The sequence below is a fragment of the Diprion similis genome, chromosome 6 (genome assembly GCF_021155765.1).
Source record: "Diprion similis isolate iyDipSimi1 chromosome 6, iyDipSimi1.1, whole genome shotgun sequence".
NCBI classification, from domain to species: domain Eukaryota; kingdom Metazoa; phylum Arthropoda; class Insecta; order Hymenoptera; family Diprionidae; genus Diprion; species Diprion similis.
The window spans coordinates 8,751,851-8,766,760 of NC_060110.1; the positions used below are offsets into that span (position 1 = coordinate 8,751,851).

The 14,910-nt window shown below is 38.8% G+C and overlaps 1 protein-coding gene across 2 annotated transcripts; it reads right to left on the reverse strand.

Moving 5' to 3' along the window:
- Positions 1–2,593: 2,593 nt before the first annotated feature.
- On the reverse strand, positions 2,594–14,743 carry LOC124407526 (fatty acid synthase-like). Of its 2 annotated transcripts, none has more exons than XM_046883759.1 (16): positions 14,504–14,743; positions 13,933–14,183; positions 13,488–13,719; positions 12,531–12,949; positions 11,326–11,619; positions 10,766–10,976; positions 10,398–10,558; positions 9,996–10,313; positions 9,040–9,850; positions 7,705–8,103; positions 5,661–7,630; positions 4,582–5,407; positions 3,904–4,376; positions 3,560–3,811; positions 3,051–3,301; positions 2,594–2,792 (listed from the first exon to the last, which is right to left on the reverse strand). In XM_046883759.1, the coding sequence occupies exons 1-16, from the start codon at positions 14,697–14,699 to the stop codon at positions 2,774–2,776; spliced, it is 7,083 nt and encodes a 2,360-aa protein (XP_046739715.1). In that variant the 5' UTR covers positions 14,700–14,743; the 3' UTR covers positions 2,594–2,773. The 2 variants fall into 2 exon arrangements, with proteins under 2 accessions (XP_046739715.1, XP_046739714.1); XM_046883758.1 differs by having other exon boundaries at positions 3,047–3,301.
- Between the last annotated feature and the right edge of the window lie 167 nt (positions 14,744–14,910).

The following is a 14,910-nucleotide window of genomic DNA, read 5'->3' on the forward strand; positions in this document are numbered from 1 at the left end:
GATCCGTTGCTCGCAGCGCATTCGGATTGCGATCAATCGATTTCTCTCGCAAAATTACGTCGGAATAGTGCCGGGAAGAATTTATTGCAGCACTTTTCAGAATCGTCAAAATTTTCGCAAAAAATCTAAAGGGGTTAGCCTTACTTTTTTGGTCATTTTGGGAGCCGAGATCTTTTCGTCTCGGAATCGATTCGTATGACCATCTATGGAGTAATTCGACCCCCAGGAATTCAGAAAATACATTAAAAAGAGCGTCAGACCAACGGCAGAGAAATGACGTTGAAAATCTGCAGTTTTTTGGCTGTCGCTTTTGATGCGTAGTTCGCAGCGTATTCGAACTGCGCACAATCGTTTTTTCCTGTGTAATGACGTCGGAATAGTGAATCAGAGATCACTTTTTTGCACCTATATGAATCACCGAAATCTTCACCAAAAACCCGAAGGGGTCAACCCGTCATTTTATCCTGCGGAAAAATCTTCAGAGTGGAAATCGATCCAAATGACCTTTATCAGACTCATCTAGACAATGGGCACTCAAACAACACATGATCAAAAGCGTCGGACGATAAACATTGTAATTACGGAGAAAAGACCAGCAGCAGCAAATTTAACAAACCAAATCTCTCGTGTTCTGGCTGTATTTTTTGATGTGTTGTTGATGAACTCCAACACTTATGACCGAATTTCAACACCTTAGAAAATCGCGAGGGGCAAGTGTTCACGACGATTGAAAAATATTTGCATAACATCATATGGAATATCAATCGTAACTGTCTTAGTCACGATCTTTTTTAGGGAGAGCAATCGGACTTGTGTTGACATTACGTTTTCTGGCTCTTTGTTAGTCATTCACAACTTGATTAAGTTATTAACCCGTTATAGTAATCAAAACACGTTTTCTGAACTAGACGTGAGTACATCCTGTTACGTGGGGATGAGTCGTGTAAGAGCGGTTATGGATGTTGATCCGAAATAATTATCGTTCGCTCCCAGGTAACTATTATAAAAAAAAATGAAAAACTACGAAAAGACTTACCTCGCGGTAAGCCGTTAATATATGAGTACGTTGTTGCTTAGTACGGAGACTGTGAGGATTGTTCAAATGATGGAGGCCAGTTTATTATTATAATAAAAAGGATACGTGATCATTTAAAATAAATGGGTAAATAGGAATTAATCTGGTAAAAGATAAAGTATATTCTTCAAAGGATTTAGTTTTAAAAAAATAAGCGAATACACTAAATGATGTCAAGAGTCAAACCAGAATTTATAATGCTAATGTTCATAAATCTAGAAGATGTTAACGTCGACGAGAGAATTCAGTTTCGAATACAGAGAAGCTGTAGAACTAGTCAAATTCAATCGTTTATGTTACTTAGCAATTTTGCGTAGTATTCATATATAATGATATAATCAGTAGGTCCCAAGAACATCTGTGCTGAACGATTACTAATTTCAGCTGGTCGTTTATAATTATTTAGTATCTGTAGTATCTTTCCTTTTAGATTTATAAAGTTTCGTAAATTAACGTGCCAATTATTGCTGTATTAAATTGGCCAGCGGAAGGACCCGTTGTTAGCAATGTCACTATTAATTGAGAAATAGCCGTTGAGGTTGAGTCGGGGGAATCGTTCTTGAGATGCGCAGGAGCACACGGACGACAACCTTGTGTATAAATTTCATAAACGTGCTTCCGCCGGTCAATACATACAGGTATATCAAATCACGTTATGAAAACACGTGATTACTTATAATTTTGAAATTATTAAGACACTGGGGCCGAGCTGAAGATTGGAGAATCACTCTTGGAATACCCAAAAGATATTTTCTACAACTAGGCGCTAAATATAATGTTATTTCTTATAAAAAACTTTTTAGAAAACAATATGTTGTTTGAAGATGGCAAGAAAAGCTCACCACCAACTCTTAGTGTGTAATTGAAAGGTAATTTTGATGATCTGGTAAAATCAAAAATCCGGAAAGTGTTGGTGAACACTGCTCGAATCGACTTATCTTTCGAGCTCGTGTTCCGACGATTCTCAATCTCGTCGTTTATGTAGTTTAAATATTAACAAAAGATATCTTAGTATAATTCTCACACATTCATCCATACACCTTAATGCTCAATCTATTTTAATTTGGTACTTCTATTACAAGTAGTTTAGCCTAATTAGTAATGAACAGTTATTATCTACAAAGAGAAAGATTCATAGGTTGAGCTCCTTGATGTCTTAGCTCAACGTTTCTTCGCTCAGTTCCTGGGACGTGTTATGCGATATAAAATTAAACTTAATACTGGGGACTGTACGTGACTTTTTCTAGGAGGGGTGGAAATATTCACTACACGAATATGAGATAGCGCATTTATCTCGCTGTCTATCATTAAAAGGATTCTCAAGTACTGTTGAGTTATATCATTTGGTTACAATACAATTTTGAAAGAAGATTTCGAAAAAGGTTCGCCAAGGCGATACGTCGAGGCGTAACATCCAAACATGCATTCAGAACATCCCCATACATTCAATCAATACAAAGTTGTAGATGAAAATAGTGAATGCAACCCTTAAATTCTGATAAGCATTTTTATTGGATTATACTGTGCAAAGTTACATGTCATACCATTATGTAGAGATAGTTTTTGAGACACACATATTTTTGTATACCGCTCAATTTGAATCAGGTATAACATCCAGCGCGAGTTCCTCGTTAATTGCCGCCGCACAAATATCGTCATTCAACATACTGATGTGATCTCCTTCCGCATAGTATATTTTCACCTTATTTTGCGTAAGCTGCGAAACAGATAAAATTTAATGCACTAAAACTTTACAGAGTGATTATTTATATTGTGATTCGATGCAATCACACTATTCTGAGAAATAAATTTTTGAAGCCAATTCACACCAATCACTGCCTGTACGGTTTTTAATTTGCACTGATGAATGTGGTTTTTCTTTATTGTTGGTTCTTAACATACAAAAACGCCGTACCTCGACATGTATAGCATCTGCGTTAATCATTGCCAAGCATTGAAACGAAAACTTACCCACCCCAGACCATAGTCTTTTGTATCGGAAAACTTGTTTGAAACTTTGGTTCTGACTAAGGTTATTGGAGACTTGATTGGTAGTAGCTTTGAACAGTCATAGTCCAGGAAAGCCTTTATGCGACGATAAATAGATAAGCATAATGTGTTTTGATCGTCCGGTGTGAAATTCAATAAATTATTTTCTGGCATATTTTTTGTGAATGCTGCTATTTTCTCGTTCCAGTTACGGCAGCTTAATAATTCAGTGGAAAACTGAAACAGCTAAATATCAATTTTTAATGTTGCGCAGAGATCCATAGACAACATTTTCAACGTATCCTAAAATTCACGTGTAAAGAAATGAGGGAATGACACCTACATATAGCAATGTGTAACTGAATGTGTGTCTGAAGTATTGCGAATAATTATTATTACTCAGAAACTATTAATTTTTGTCGACGTGTTGTTTGGAATCCTTATTAACTTCATCGAAATTGATATGCAATATTTATTATAACGAAGGCTGTTCACCTTTGAAACTGAGAATGATGTCACTGTACCCATAATCTGTAATAATACATGGGTTTGCAGCTCGTCTTCAGACTTTTTCTTTAAAGGTGATAAGAATGTTTTGAGATAGTCAGGTGAACCATCGAGCATCACAAGGCGACCAGTGAAACCCTCGTTTTCCAAACGCCTTGCAAGCTCAATAGACAATATACTCCCATAGGAGTACCCAACTAACAAAAATTTCTTGCGGTCCATGCTTCTTGCTTTGATATACTGCAGTGGATTATAAGATATAATTTACAACTACAATTGGTTTACAGTATTATAGCCGTAATTGGTTGAAAGATTACGTGAATAGCTCTTACGGGAATCAAATAGTCGGCCATCTCATCTATCGATGTTATGTTCAGGGTAGCTGGTCCGAGTTGCAAACAGGTGGTGGTTGCCGATTTCAGTTTGCCGACCATTGCCTTAAATATTGTATATGCACCTTCGATTCCTGGCAATACAAAGACTTGTCTCGCACCATCAGTTGCAGTCATCAAAGGAACACAAACATTTTTCGGCACCCCTTGAATTTTTACAATATTCAGGAGCTGAAATATGCTAGCAGAAGTATCTAGTTGCTGCGGTGACTCTTCCCGATTTCCATTTTTTCTACTGTCTTGTGGAGACATATCTTGGAGTTTTGCGAAATTCAGATGACGGACTTCCAATGAGGTCAAAGAGATGTTGAATTTATGCTCCAATGTGTTTTTGATTTCAACTGTCATCATAGAGTCCATTCCGAGTTCTGGCAATGGTGTACATGAAGAAATGGTTTTGATGTTCTTGAGTCCTAGGCAAAGAATTATGTACACTTTAGGAAAGAAGAATACTATTGATTTTGATAACAAACACACGTTTTAAAATTTAGGTTGATTTGCATTAACCGTGTAGAACAATCTTCCAGCAAACTGAACCAAATAGTAGTTATTGCAAATCAATTCTTTGCTAGTTTTTACTAAAAGTCAAACTACGAAATTAAAATTCTCTTTTTGCACCCATTATATTTGCGATGGTATCGACAATATTTCCATCTCCGTTGGTAACAGCCGTCTTCTTAGCAACCACCATACTGGATACTATTGGTATTTTCTGTTGCAAGAAACTATCAAGCTCTTGCAGACAAGAGTCAATTCTTTGTTGTAGAGTACCGGCGATAACTGACTCCTTAAAATTTTCACTCATTTCAGTGACTATCCCGACGTCACCGATAGCTCCCCATTGAATGGCCAATCCTGGCAAATTCCCTGCTGCTCTTCTCTCGCATATTCTTTCCATGATAGAATTGGCCATTGCGTAGTTCGTTTGTCCTGCAAAACCTCTGCCACACGATACCGATGAAAACACTACAAATTGTTTCAGCTGCGGGCACAACGTTCTTGATAATTTATCTAACTGCTTCGTGGCCCTAGCTTTAGCTATGAATGGTTCATTGAATGACTCCACCGTTTGATTTTCGAAAAGAGCATCTTTCAATACTACAGCCAAGTTGAAAATAGCGTGAACTGGTCCAAGCGCTGCCGCTGTTTTCAAAATTGTCTCACAACCCTTGGTAGTTGAAGCATCCTTTCCTGCTACAACGACAATATTGACTCCGAGGCTCTTCCAAACATCAATGCGCATACGTTGATACCCAGTACTGATTCCCTTTCGGGAGGTGAGGACTAATTTTTTGGCTCCACGAAGTACGAGCCAATTTGCGAGCTCTAGGCCAAACCCACCAAGGCCACCAAGAATAAGATGACAACCATCTTCTGAACAGTTGTATCGGGGAAGTGCAAGAGGAAGACATATTCCATCATCATCACCAGTTTTGACAACTACCTGAAAACGAAATTCTGTTGAAAGTAATATTGAAATCGGATGAAGATATTCAGATCACTGGTCTGAATCAGGATTTGAATTCACGTCTCAGTTTGTCATAATAATGCTTTAATCATCAATTTATATGGCCATCACCAAATTGCAATATGATGTGATTTTACATCATGTACACCATTGAAAAAACTTTTAGTTCATAATCCTAATAGCCGTATACCTAATAACTGTAACGATGGGTATACTGTAAACTATCAACCTTGCCAATGTGTTTTCCAGCTGCCATATACCGAAATGCCGATTCAATTTGGTCCATCGCAAACACAGTACGAACAAGCGGCTTAACCGCACCAGTCTTGATGCCACCATCAACCATTGCCACCAGTTTCTGTTTCGTATCAGAGGACGCAGTGAACAGATTATCGAAAAGAATTCCGTGAAAACTGGTACCCTTTAGAAAAGCTTCCATACCAAGGGGATTGTTTGCTGCAAGGTCGAATTTTCCAATCTCCAGAAACCGTCCACCCGGTGCTAAACAACGAACAGATGCTTGTAACTTTTCTTCAGCCAAGGAATTTAACACGATGTCCACGCCTCGTCCACGAGTTTTACGCAGAATCAGTTGCTCAAAACTCGTATCTCGCGAATTTCCGATATGATCGTCATCGATTTGTGGAAATTGTTTTTTGATGAACTCTCGTTTTTGTGGTGTTCCTACGGTTGTGAAAACTTCGCATCCTTCGTGAAGCGCTAAAGTTATCGCTGCCTGTCCAACCCCACCGCTTCCGGCGTGTATCAACACTTTGTCTCCTTCCTTCATTTTGCCACTCAACATCAGCGCATAACAGGCCGTTCCATAAACAACAGGCACTGTAGCTGCGTCTTCTAAGGTCCATCTATCCGGTACCGACCAAAGAAGATCCCTGTCACAGACACATAAATTTGATATAGCCCCAGTCTGGGTAATTCCCATAACTGCGCGACCGTTTGAATCTCGTCCGGAGAATTCAAATCCAATTACGTTTTCTTGTAGTTGTTTCGTTTTTTCGGCCCCTGCGATGGCTAATTTTCCGGTAGCCAGCATAATGTCGCGGAAGTTTATCGATGAATAATGTATCTTGACGATGTCCCTGTGTTGCGCATCTGATTGAATTCCACCTTCGACCCATTTAATTGTGTTGAAATTACCGAGCGTATCTTGGTTTACTCGAGCATGATAAACGGGTTTCAGCGCCAACGGTTTCACCGGTAGAAACCGATAAGATCCCCACAGGTTTCCAGGACGTAGAACGTTAAATGTCAACCCCAATTTCAGTTGCTGCGAGTACAATGGATTATTCAACGAAAATTTGGGAGCCTGCAGATCCTGGATCAATAGCCCTCTTATAACTTCACCACCAGGTTCTTTTAGCAGACAATTTATCAATCCCATGAGACCACTCTCAAAATCGCCTTCGCTCACAATAAGTATTTGTTTCTTGGTACGGTTCCTCGTTTCGCTTGCTACCTTCAGAGCAGCCTGCAGAGTAGCGAGCCATGTGAATTCATCATTCCTGATCCTGATAATGGCAGTTAATCCAAATGTTTGTTCTTTTTTACGTAACAAAATTACTAGTTCTTCAGAGGTACGTTTCTCGAGAATGACGTCGGCGATTTTGCTTATCGTATTTCGAATACTGTCAATGTTTGTTTTCAGTGGCTCCCTAACCAGAATGAAGCCTCGAGGTTTCGTAGCTGTTTGTATTTTTTTCACCATTTCGGCTCTGTTACTCGTGAACAGTCCATTTGTGATAATCAGAAGAGCATTGGATTCAGTTAATAATTTCTGTGAATCGATGATGTTAATATCTGAGAATGAGGCATCATCCGAAAATTTATTGCGGGGCATAATGATATTTAAATCCATTTGTATCAAGGGCATATCGCGTAAAACTTCTCGAATCACAGGAGATGCTAAGTCTCCAGGGGATATATCATCCATATCGCTTATCAGTTCAACTGTTTTTACTTTTTTACTGAAGCTGTTTTCGACTGCTATCTGCACAGCGATTTTTATTAAAATTGTCAGGGCCATCCTGGCTCCATCGCGATAAGCTATAAACGTATGTTTTTCTATAACAGGTTTCCCAACTGGTTTTCTGCGAGAAATTCTGGTGAATCCTACGCCGCGTATTTCAACTCCGTCAGATACAATAACGTCCAAATCCTTGTAGTACTGTACAGAGAATTCTAGAAAGAAGAGGCATTATATCTTTAATTATTTCGAAACGTTTTAGAAAATTCTTGTCAAGTGTCATTCCGACCTTTATTGGCATCCGGAATTGCATCTAGGTGATGTACATGCTTCTTAGTGTCGATCACTAATTTCCGAATACTGGTTGGATAAGAGAGTCCCCGGTTGTTGACGCCAAGAGCTCTCATTTGCAGCATGTTATCCAGAAAAGTTACCCAATTATTTGCCCACGTTATACGGCCTTTGGTTCTTCCCAAGGATGCTTCTTTTAACCCCAGAAACAATCCTGCGTACTCATAACCTCTAAGGTTAAACTCCTTGTAAATATCTTGGCTCGTTAAACATAGTTTCTCTGCATTATGGGGTAACAAATTAATCTTGATGCGTTCTTGAACCGGGTGTGCAACAACACGAATGAATCCGGTTACGACAGTGATATCACCTTCGGTAATTTCAAACCCGTTTGATCCTAAAACAAGAAAAGCTGGAAATGCTATATTATGTAACAAGTAGGCAACTTTTAAGTCCTATGACTTAAACGTGGTCTTTTCAGTACTCCGCGTATGCGCATTTGCAGACTCACTCGACCGTCATAGAAACGGGTACTTTGTGTGAGGTAAATACGCATGGAAAAACGCGTAAAATATACTAACGTTATATAAGTAGTGCACTTTGTAACAGCTACGAATATGGTTTTTTGACGAGGCATGCGGCTTATGAGGCTTGTAACAGGCGAGTCCAAAAACCTTATTCGTACGGGTTCTGACCAGTAATTTTTACCATAAAGGCCAAAAAATCGCAACAAAGTTGCGATTTTGAGGTTAGAGTGATAGAAACAGTTATTTCCCGTTATTTTTCATCCGATAAACTTCCGCCATGATCTTGAAAACGGCTGATTGAAAAATTCGAAATTGACAGGACTTGACAGCCAAATGAAAAAGAATTAGTTTCAATCGAAGATGGTATCAATAATACAAGTATCAATCTCAATTTCAATCGTTCAAACAACAATTAATTCATTTCTGGTCGAACCGGAAGTTCAAATTAAACGGTTACGTGGCAATTTTTCGTACTCATCATGAAATCCTTATACATTGCGAGATCATCGCGGGAGTTTGTGGGACAGACCAATAGACCGACTGACCTACATTCATACCAATGTTTCTCCAAAAACTGGTTTTTAGAATTCTAGAGGTTCGAAATCTTAAAGATTCGTTGAAATTAGCAAAAATTAAATGCGCTCGTTGAAGCTCACCCTAATGCAATTAATTAAGACTATTTGGTTGCATGTCAGCTGCAACCCAGAAATATTGTGATTCATTTGACGAGTCAATCATGAATTAGAACTGGGAAATATGATGTTTTGTCCTCAATTCGACGATAATATCAAACAAGTTTCAATTACCTCTTTGAATCATGATTTCCAGCTTAACGCTACGTTCTTTTGAAATCGTAGTGGCTCGGTGGAACTTCACATTTTCAAAAACAACTGAGATTTTCGTGTGTTCCTTTGCTTCCATCATCGCCAGAGTTTGCCAAATAAATACTAAGTAGCCAGTTGCAGGTATCAAGATTCTTCCATCAATGACGTGCCCGGACAGCCATCCAAATTCGTCATTGGCGAGGTCGATGTCAATAACTCTTCGTCCTTTGCTAAGTTTTTCTACTTTCGGCGTATGAGCTACATACCAATCTTCTGAGTGCTCCCAACGTATCAATGGTGAAATCATAGGAGTTCCCCGACTGACTGGATACTGAATATCGGGGTATAAATTGGATAACTGAGGAGATAATCCGATTTCATACATTCTTCCGACAGCACTAAGCAAATCTTCTACGTTGATACCATTCTCACATTTGACTAAACTAATGTTGGTAACAGACCGATTCCCGCAATCTTGCAAAGTGGCTTCCAGAAAATTAAGCGGTGCTATTTCAATAGTGACTGCATTATCCGGCAAGAGACAAGATACATCTTCCACGGTAACGGGCTCAAGAAGTTTACTTGTATGGTATATGTCTGTGAAATTCCAAACTGAAGTACTTTTTGATTTTCTATTTGCATCAGTGGCAGGCAACCATTTCTGCCTGCGAGGTTTCGGGTCTGGAATCAATTTTTTAACATAATCTAATAATTGCAGGCCTGCTTTTTCCGTGGTAGAGCTTTCGGAGAAAATGCTGCTGCGAAGTTGGTTTCCAACAAAGATATTCCCAGCCTGTAAAAATAAAAGTGATTTTCAATTATACAGATGCATGTTATTGTTTTACCAATCTGTATGCATGTTAAAATAAAAATCTGAATTTCAAATTCACAATCAGATCTGTATCAACGTATAAGTTATTCGGTTTCCTGTAGCTCACCTGCAATTTTTCTGCGAATTTTCTCATAGAATCCTCTGGCCCACTAATTACTGAGCTTCCAGGACCATTACGGCAAATGATGTTTATATCAGGTGGACACAGGCTCGACAATTTCAGAGTATCAACCCCTACAACTGCCGTTGTTCCAAAAACCGTGCCATTTTGCGCCAAAATTAAACCTTCAAAATACGCTGCTAACACCGTCTGTTCCGCGGTCAAGCAGCCATCAGTGTAGGCGCAGGCTAACTCTCCAAATAGATATCCAGTAACTTTGTCTGGCACGATGTCGATAGATGACAATACATCTATTAAGCCAATCTGTGAATCAACAAAGGCATTAGTAAGACAATAGTACGACTGTTCCACCGTTAATTTTTCACAAACGTCCGTAAGTCATTTTACCTGTATTGTAGTAATACCAACACGCGACATTATAATGTTGTCGAACGATTTTGGATCCTGGGTAGTCAAAATGTTCATAATGTCCACACCATGAGGTTCGAGAACTTTGTCACACTTTCGAACAGTCTTGGCAAATACTGGAATCTTCAGCAAATTTTCACCTATCAAATATGAAAAAACTCCAAGAAAATATGTTTGTAGGTCTTACTGTTTTTTTGAGTACCAAAAAATACTTGTGAAAAATGGTAGAATTGTGAGCAAAATGATTCACCGAGGACAATTATGCTGTTTGATTAGTCTATTGAAAAATTGCTTTAGGGGTATTCGTCACACTTATGAAATTTAGTTAATAGTCTGCTTATACTCACCGATCCCAATCCACTGAGATCCCATTCCAGAGAATACAAACCATATCGGCCGTTTCTCGCCTGAGTAATACTGCACACTTCGTTTGATGTTTTTCGATATACCTCGCGGTGGCAATATGGTATATCCGCGGTAAAAATGTCCCGGAATCTCTTCAGTGAATATATTATGAAATAGGTTAATGTACTCCACGTCCACTGGTCTGATTCCAAGCTGTAATAATCCCGTGTTTGTGTATTGAATTTCGTGATTTAATGTACTTACAAATAACTCTAGTTTAGTCGACCCCTCCGATTTTGATTTAGTTCATTTAATATTGTAGTGTATCGAAAACTAAGAGACACGTGTATTTTTTTACCTGCTAATAAACGGTTTAGAGGTGTGTTTTCTGAGATTTTTTCTAATTATGGTAATTATCTAGTCGATAATTATAGTGGTCATTTTAATTCTGGTAAAATATTTTCACTGATTGACTTATGGAGGAATCCTGCTTGTCAAGAGAACTTAAGGTCAAGAATTTGTAATGATCAGGTATTACATGCATGGTTTTAACCGGACGTACTTCATCCAACAGAGTTGTAACAGCTTCCTCGGTGCATCCAGATACGACAACAAGTCTCGGCATGTCGTCATTAGGTGCACCATTATTGATTTTCTCTCTCGGATTTGATTTCAGTAAAACGTGTGCGTTACCACCTCCAAAGCCAAAAGAGTTTATACCAACGTAACCACCGTTCCATGGCGTTGGTTCCGTAATTACTTGGATGCGACCAGTGGTTAAAGCTTTGATGTCTTCACGTGGACGATTATGATTTATATTTGGTGGAATGATTCCACTTTCCATTGCAATTACGACCTTATTAAATAAAATTTCGTTCATTATTATCATTTCTCAATCGATAAGTATGGAACTATGAGGGTCAGTAATAAAATTAGCTATGCAATTACTTTTTTGACACAGCGTGCGGTAAGTTCGTTTTACCGCGCCTGCGCAGCGTGCGGTAAGTAAATGTTATATACCTTTACAGCGATCTCTAAAATTGTAATAACAAAGTCTTACGCACTGTGTATCTACCAGATTATATTGTGTACAGCTTATGGGTTTTATAATCGATGCAAACAAACGCGGCGCTAAGGAGTAAAGGCAACGCTTGGATTATCAACAGGTCATATTATCTTTTCTTCGCGTATGCTGTTTCTGTATGTTCATGTTGCGGTTTGCTTGATGTAACTGTCTCGGCAGCTCAGTGTACGAACATATGGATTTTCAAGATTCGTATGACGTTTATATTTAATTTTATTTTGAATTATTGATACTTTATGTTTTAGTTGGGAGGGCCCTGAACCCGCTTTGCGCACCGGCTTTCGGCACCTATTATTGGTCTTTGTTTTTTTACTATCAGTGTTATCCAATACCACTTTTATCGAATCTTATCCCGAACTTACCACCACTTGTGTCAAAAAATAGTATACATAACTCGTGTGGACAGGTGACCCTGCACTGGTGCAGATATCACCTACTTCCCGCACTTGTCACGTAATGTACTATTTTCTGTTTTCCCAGGAATAATATCACTGTGTTATGTGGGATTAATGATGTCATCGCATGGACTATTCATATGATTGAATTAATTGTTTTCAAGTAATGACTGGCATAGCATTGATGAAATATAGAAACAATCGAGAATACGATTCACAGACCTCAGAAAATGTTCGAAAGATAAGAGTTTACACCATCTAGTTGGAGAATCTCTGACTACAACATACCTTGGCGACGGAGCAAAGGCCACTTACTGGTTCAGTGTGACCCAAATTCGACTTAACTGAACCGATTTGGAGTGGAGTGGTTCGTCCAGGGCAGAATACCTTCTCCAGTGCATCAACCTCGACAGGATCACCTACTTTGGTTCCAGTACCATGCGCCTCGAAGAAAGCCAAATCGGATGGTGAAACTTTGCACTCTTCGTAAAATTGTTCCAATAAGATACGTTGCATTGTAGTCGATGGGTGGGTAATGCCTTCTTCCTTGTAACCGTCGCAATTCGTTTTCGTGTAAACAACCTGCGCGTAGATGCGTCTTGCATCCTTTGATTTCTGAAGATAAATTGTGGTCATCGCTTCACTACGACAGTAGCCGTTTCCCTCATTATCGAATGATTTACATTTTCCATCAGGCGAAAGCGTTCCTGACAAGGGATTGTGTGTAATAAGAAAAGTTGTGTGTGCGATCACGAGTAACAAGAAAACATTGGTGTTTGACGAGACATGCCAGTGTATTGCAATAGGAAGTATTCACGTATATACTGCAAACTTTCTGCAGATAGTCTATCATCACATTGCAAATTGTTTGATACCGTTCGCCTTTCACGTTATGAGGAGGACTGTAAAATTATTTCAGATTTTTATGAGAAACAGTATGACGGCACTGGCGTAGTTTGAGGCATACCGATTTTCAACGTCATTCGAATAAATATGATAAAAATATTTGTTTTTCGAAACTTTGTTGACAATTGAAATATCATGTTAACGGAGAAAGCTCGAACTTCTACTGACGTGTCGCCTTGAAAATTAGTTTCAATTAAGAATAAGCGCCCCTACTACAAGAACTTGGCTGAAGAGGGATTTCTTTTGATTATTTCAATGGCTGGCTTCTATTTTTATAATACCTTAGACAGTTATATGTGTATATCAACTGTTTTAACGTTTAAGAATAACTATTTGTACCAAGGCGGAAAAACTGTTGAGATATTTGTGGACAGAGGCACAAATTACATCCTCCAACGATCGCAGCATCACATTGTCCATTTCTAATTGCTCTATACGCATGGTCCAGAGCGAAAAGACTAGAACTGCATGCAGTGTCCACGACGTAGCTGGGTCCCTTACATCCAAACCAATTAGAGATCCGATTGGCCATCATGAAGCGACTGCAACCCAGTAGCCCTAACCCATTTACCTAGGTAGGAACAGACCTCTTATAAGTAATGGTCATAACTTATTGAACAGGAATAATTGTAATTTAAATGTAATGAAAAGTTATCACTCACATTTTATTGAATTTGAATAAAAAATGTTGACCCCATAGTTGGAAATATTTAAGTTTTTTAAGATGTATTCGTGTGGATTTTAGTCACGTTGATAATTTGCAAATATTATTTATTATACTTACCGGTGAATCTGAGTATATCCATGTTTTCTCTGTATCACTGAAGCAGATACCAATGAAGACTCCGGTGTTAGTGCCACGAAGTTTCCGAGGATGAACGCCAGCATCAATAATAGCTTCGTAAGTATGTTCCAGTAACATTCTCGCCATAGGATCCATAGAATGGGCTTCTTTGAAGTGCACGCCGAAAAATCGTGCATCAAATTTTCCAATATTGTTTATCTTCCCAGTTCGTTGTGGGATATCTGGGTGATCTGAATACCACAAAATCAAGCAAATGAGTTCCAGTTAAGTAAAACGATTACATTACTACTTGCAAGATTATATCGTTCATAATTCGTTCTCGAATTTTGGATTATGAATCGGATATACGAATGCGTCCCGTAGATGGGTGAATGGAATGACAAGACGGACCAATCTTATGGCCAGAATTCTATGGAATTCTTGTGAATACACTAAACACGTACATCGATTGTAGCCAAGCTAAAGAAATTAACCCGTTGCCTAATTCAGATACTGTCCAAGATGCCGTTAAGCAATCACACCTCGAGTGTGATGAATTGTATTTATTAACCTGTTTTCCAACGGCGATCATCATCGGTGATAAGGTCCACCTTGTTGAAAAGATTTTCTTGCAATTGCGTCAAATTATTCGATTCCGGAAATCTCCCAGCAATTCCCGATATCACCACTTCGTCACCTTGTTCAGCGATCGTTAATTCTCTATTCTGAGTGCCGTTTTCAATTTTCCTTGGCATATTGCTGCCCATATTTAGTGGACTACTTGCGTAATTGTCACAAGTGTCTCGGAGATTGCAAGTTGACTACTCTGAACCGGATACAGTTGTGTTTTTATATAAACAGCTAGAGACCGTAGGGCATTACATAATTTGCACCGCAAGAATGTCTGCGTTCTAGTCAGAAGGAAACTTAGCTAAATTAAGCCTCTTTTCCTGAATTCAGGTGAGTTCATCACTGCCA

Coding starts and splice junctions, on each gene's coding strand:
- LOC124407526 (XM_046883758.1), bottom strand. CDS start 14,699: ATGGGCAGCAATATGCCAAGGAAAATTGAAAACGGCACTCAGAATAGA. Junction 12,950..13,487: donor TCAACAGTTTTTCCGCCTTG/GTACAAATAGTT, acceptor ATCCCTTGTCAG/GAACGCTTTCGCCTGATGGA. Junction 11,620..12,530: donor GCCTTTGCTCCGTCGCCAAG/GTATGTTGTAGT, acceptor TTATTTAATAAG/GTCGTAATTGCAATGGAAAG.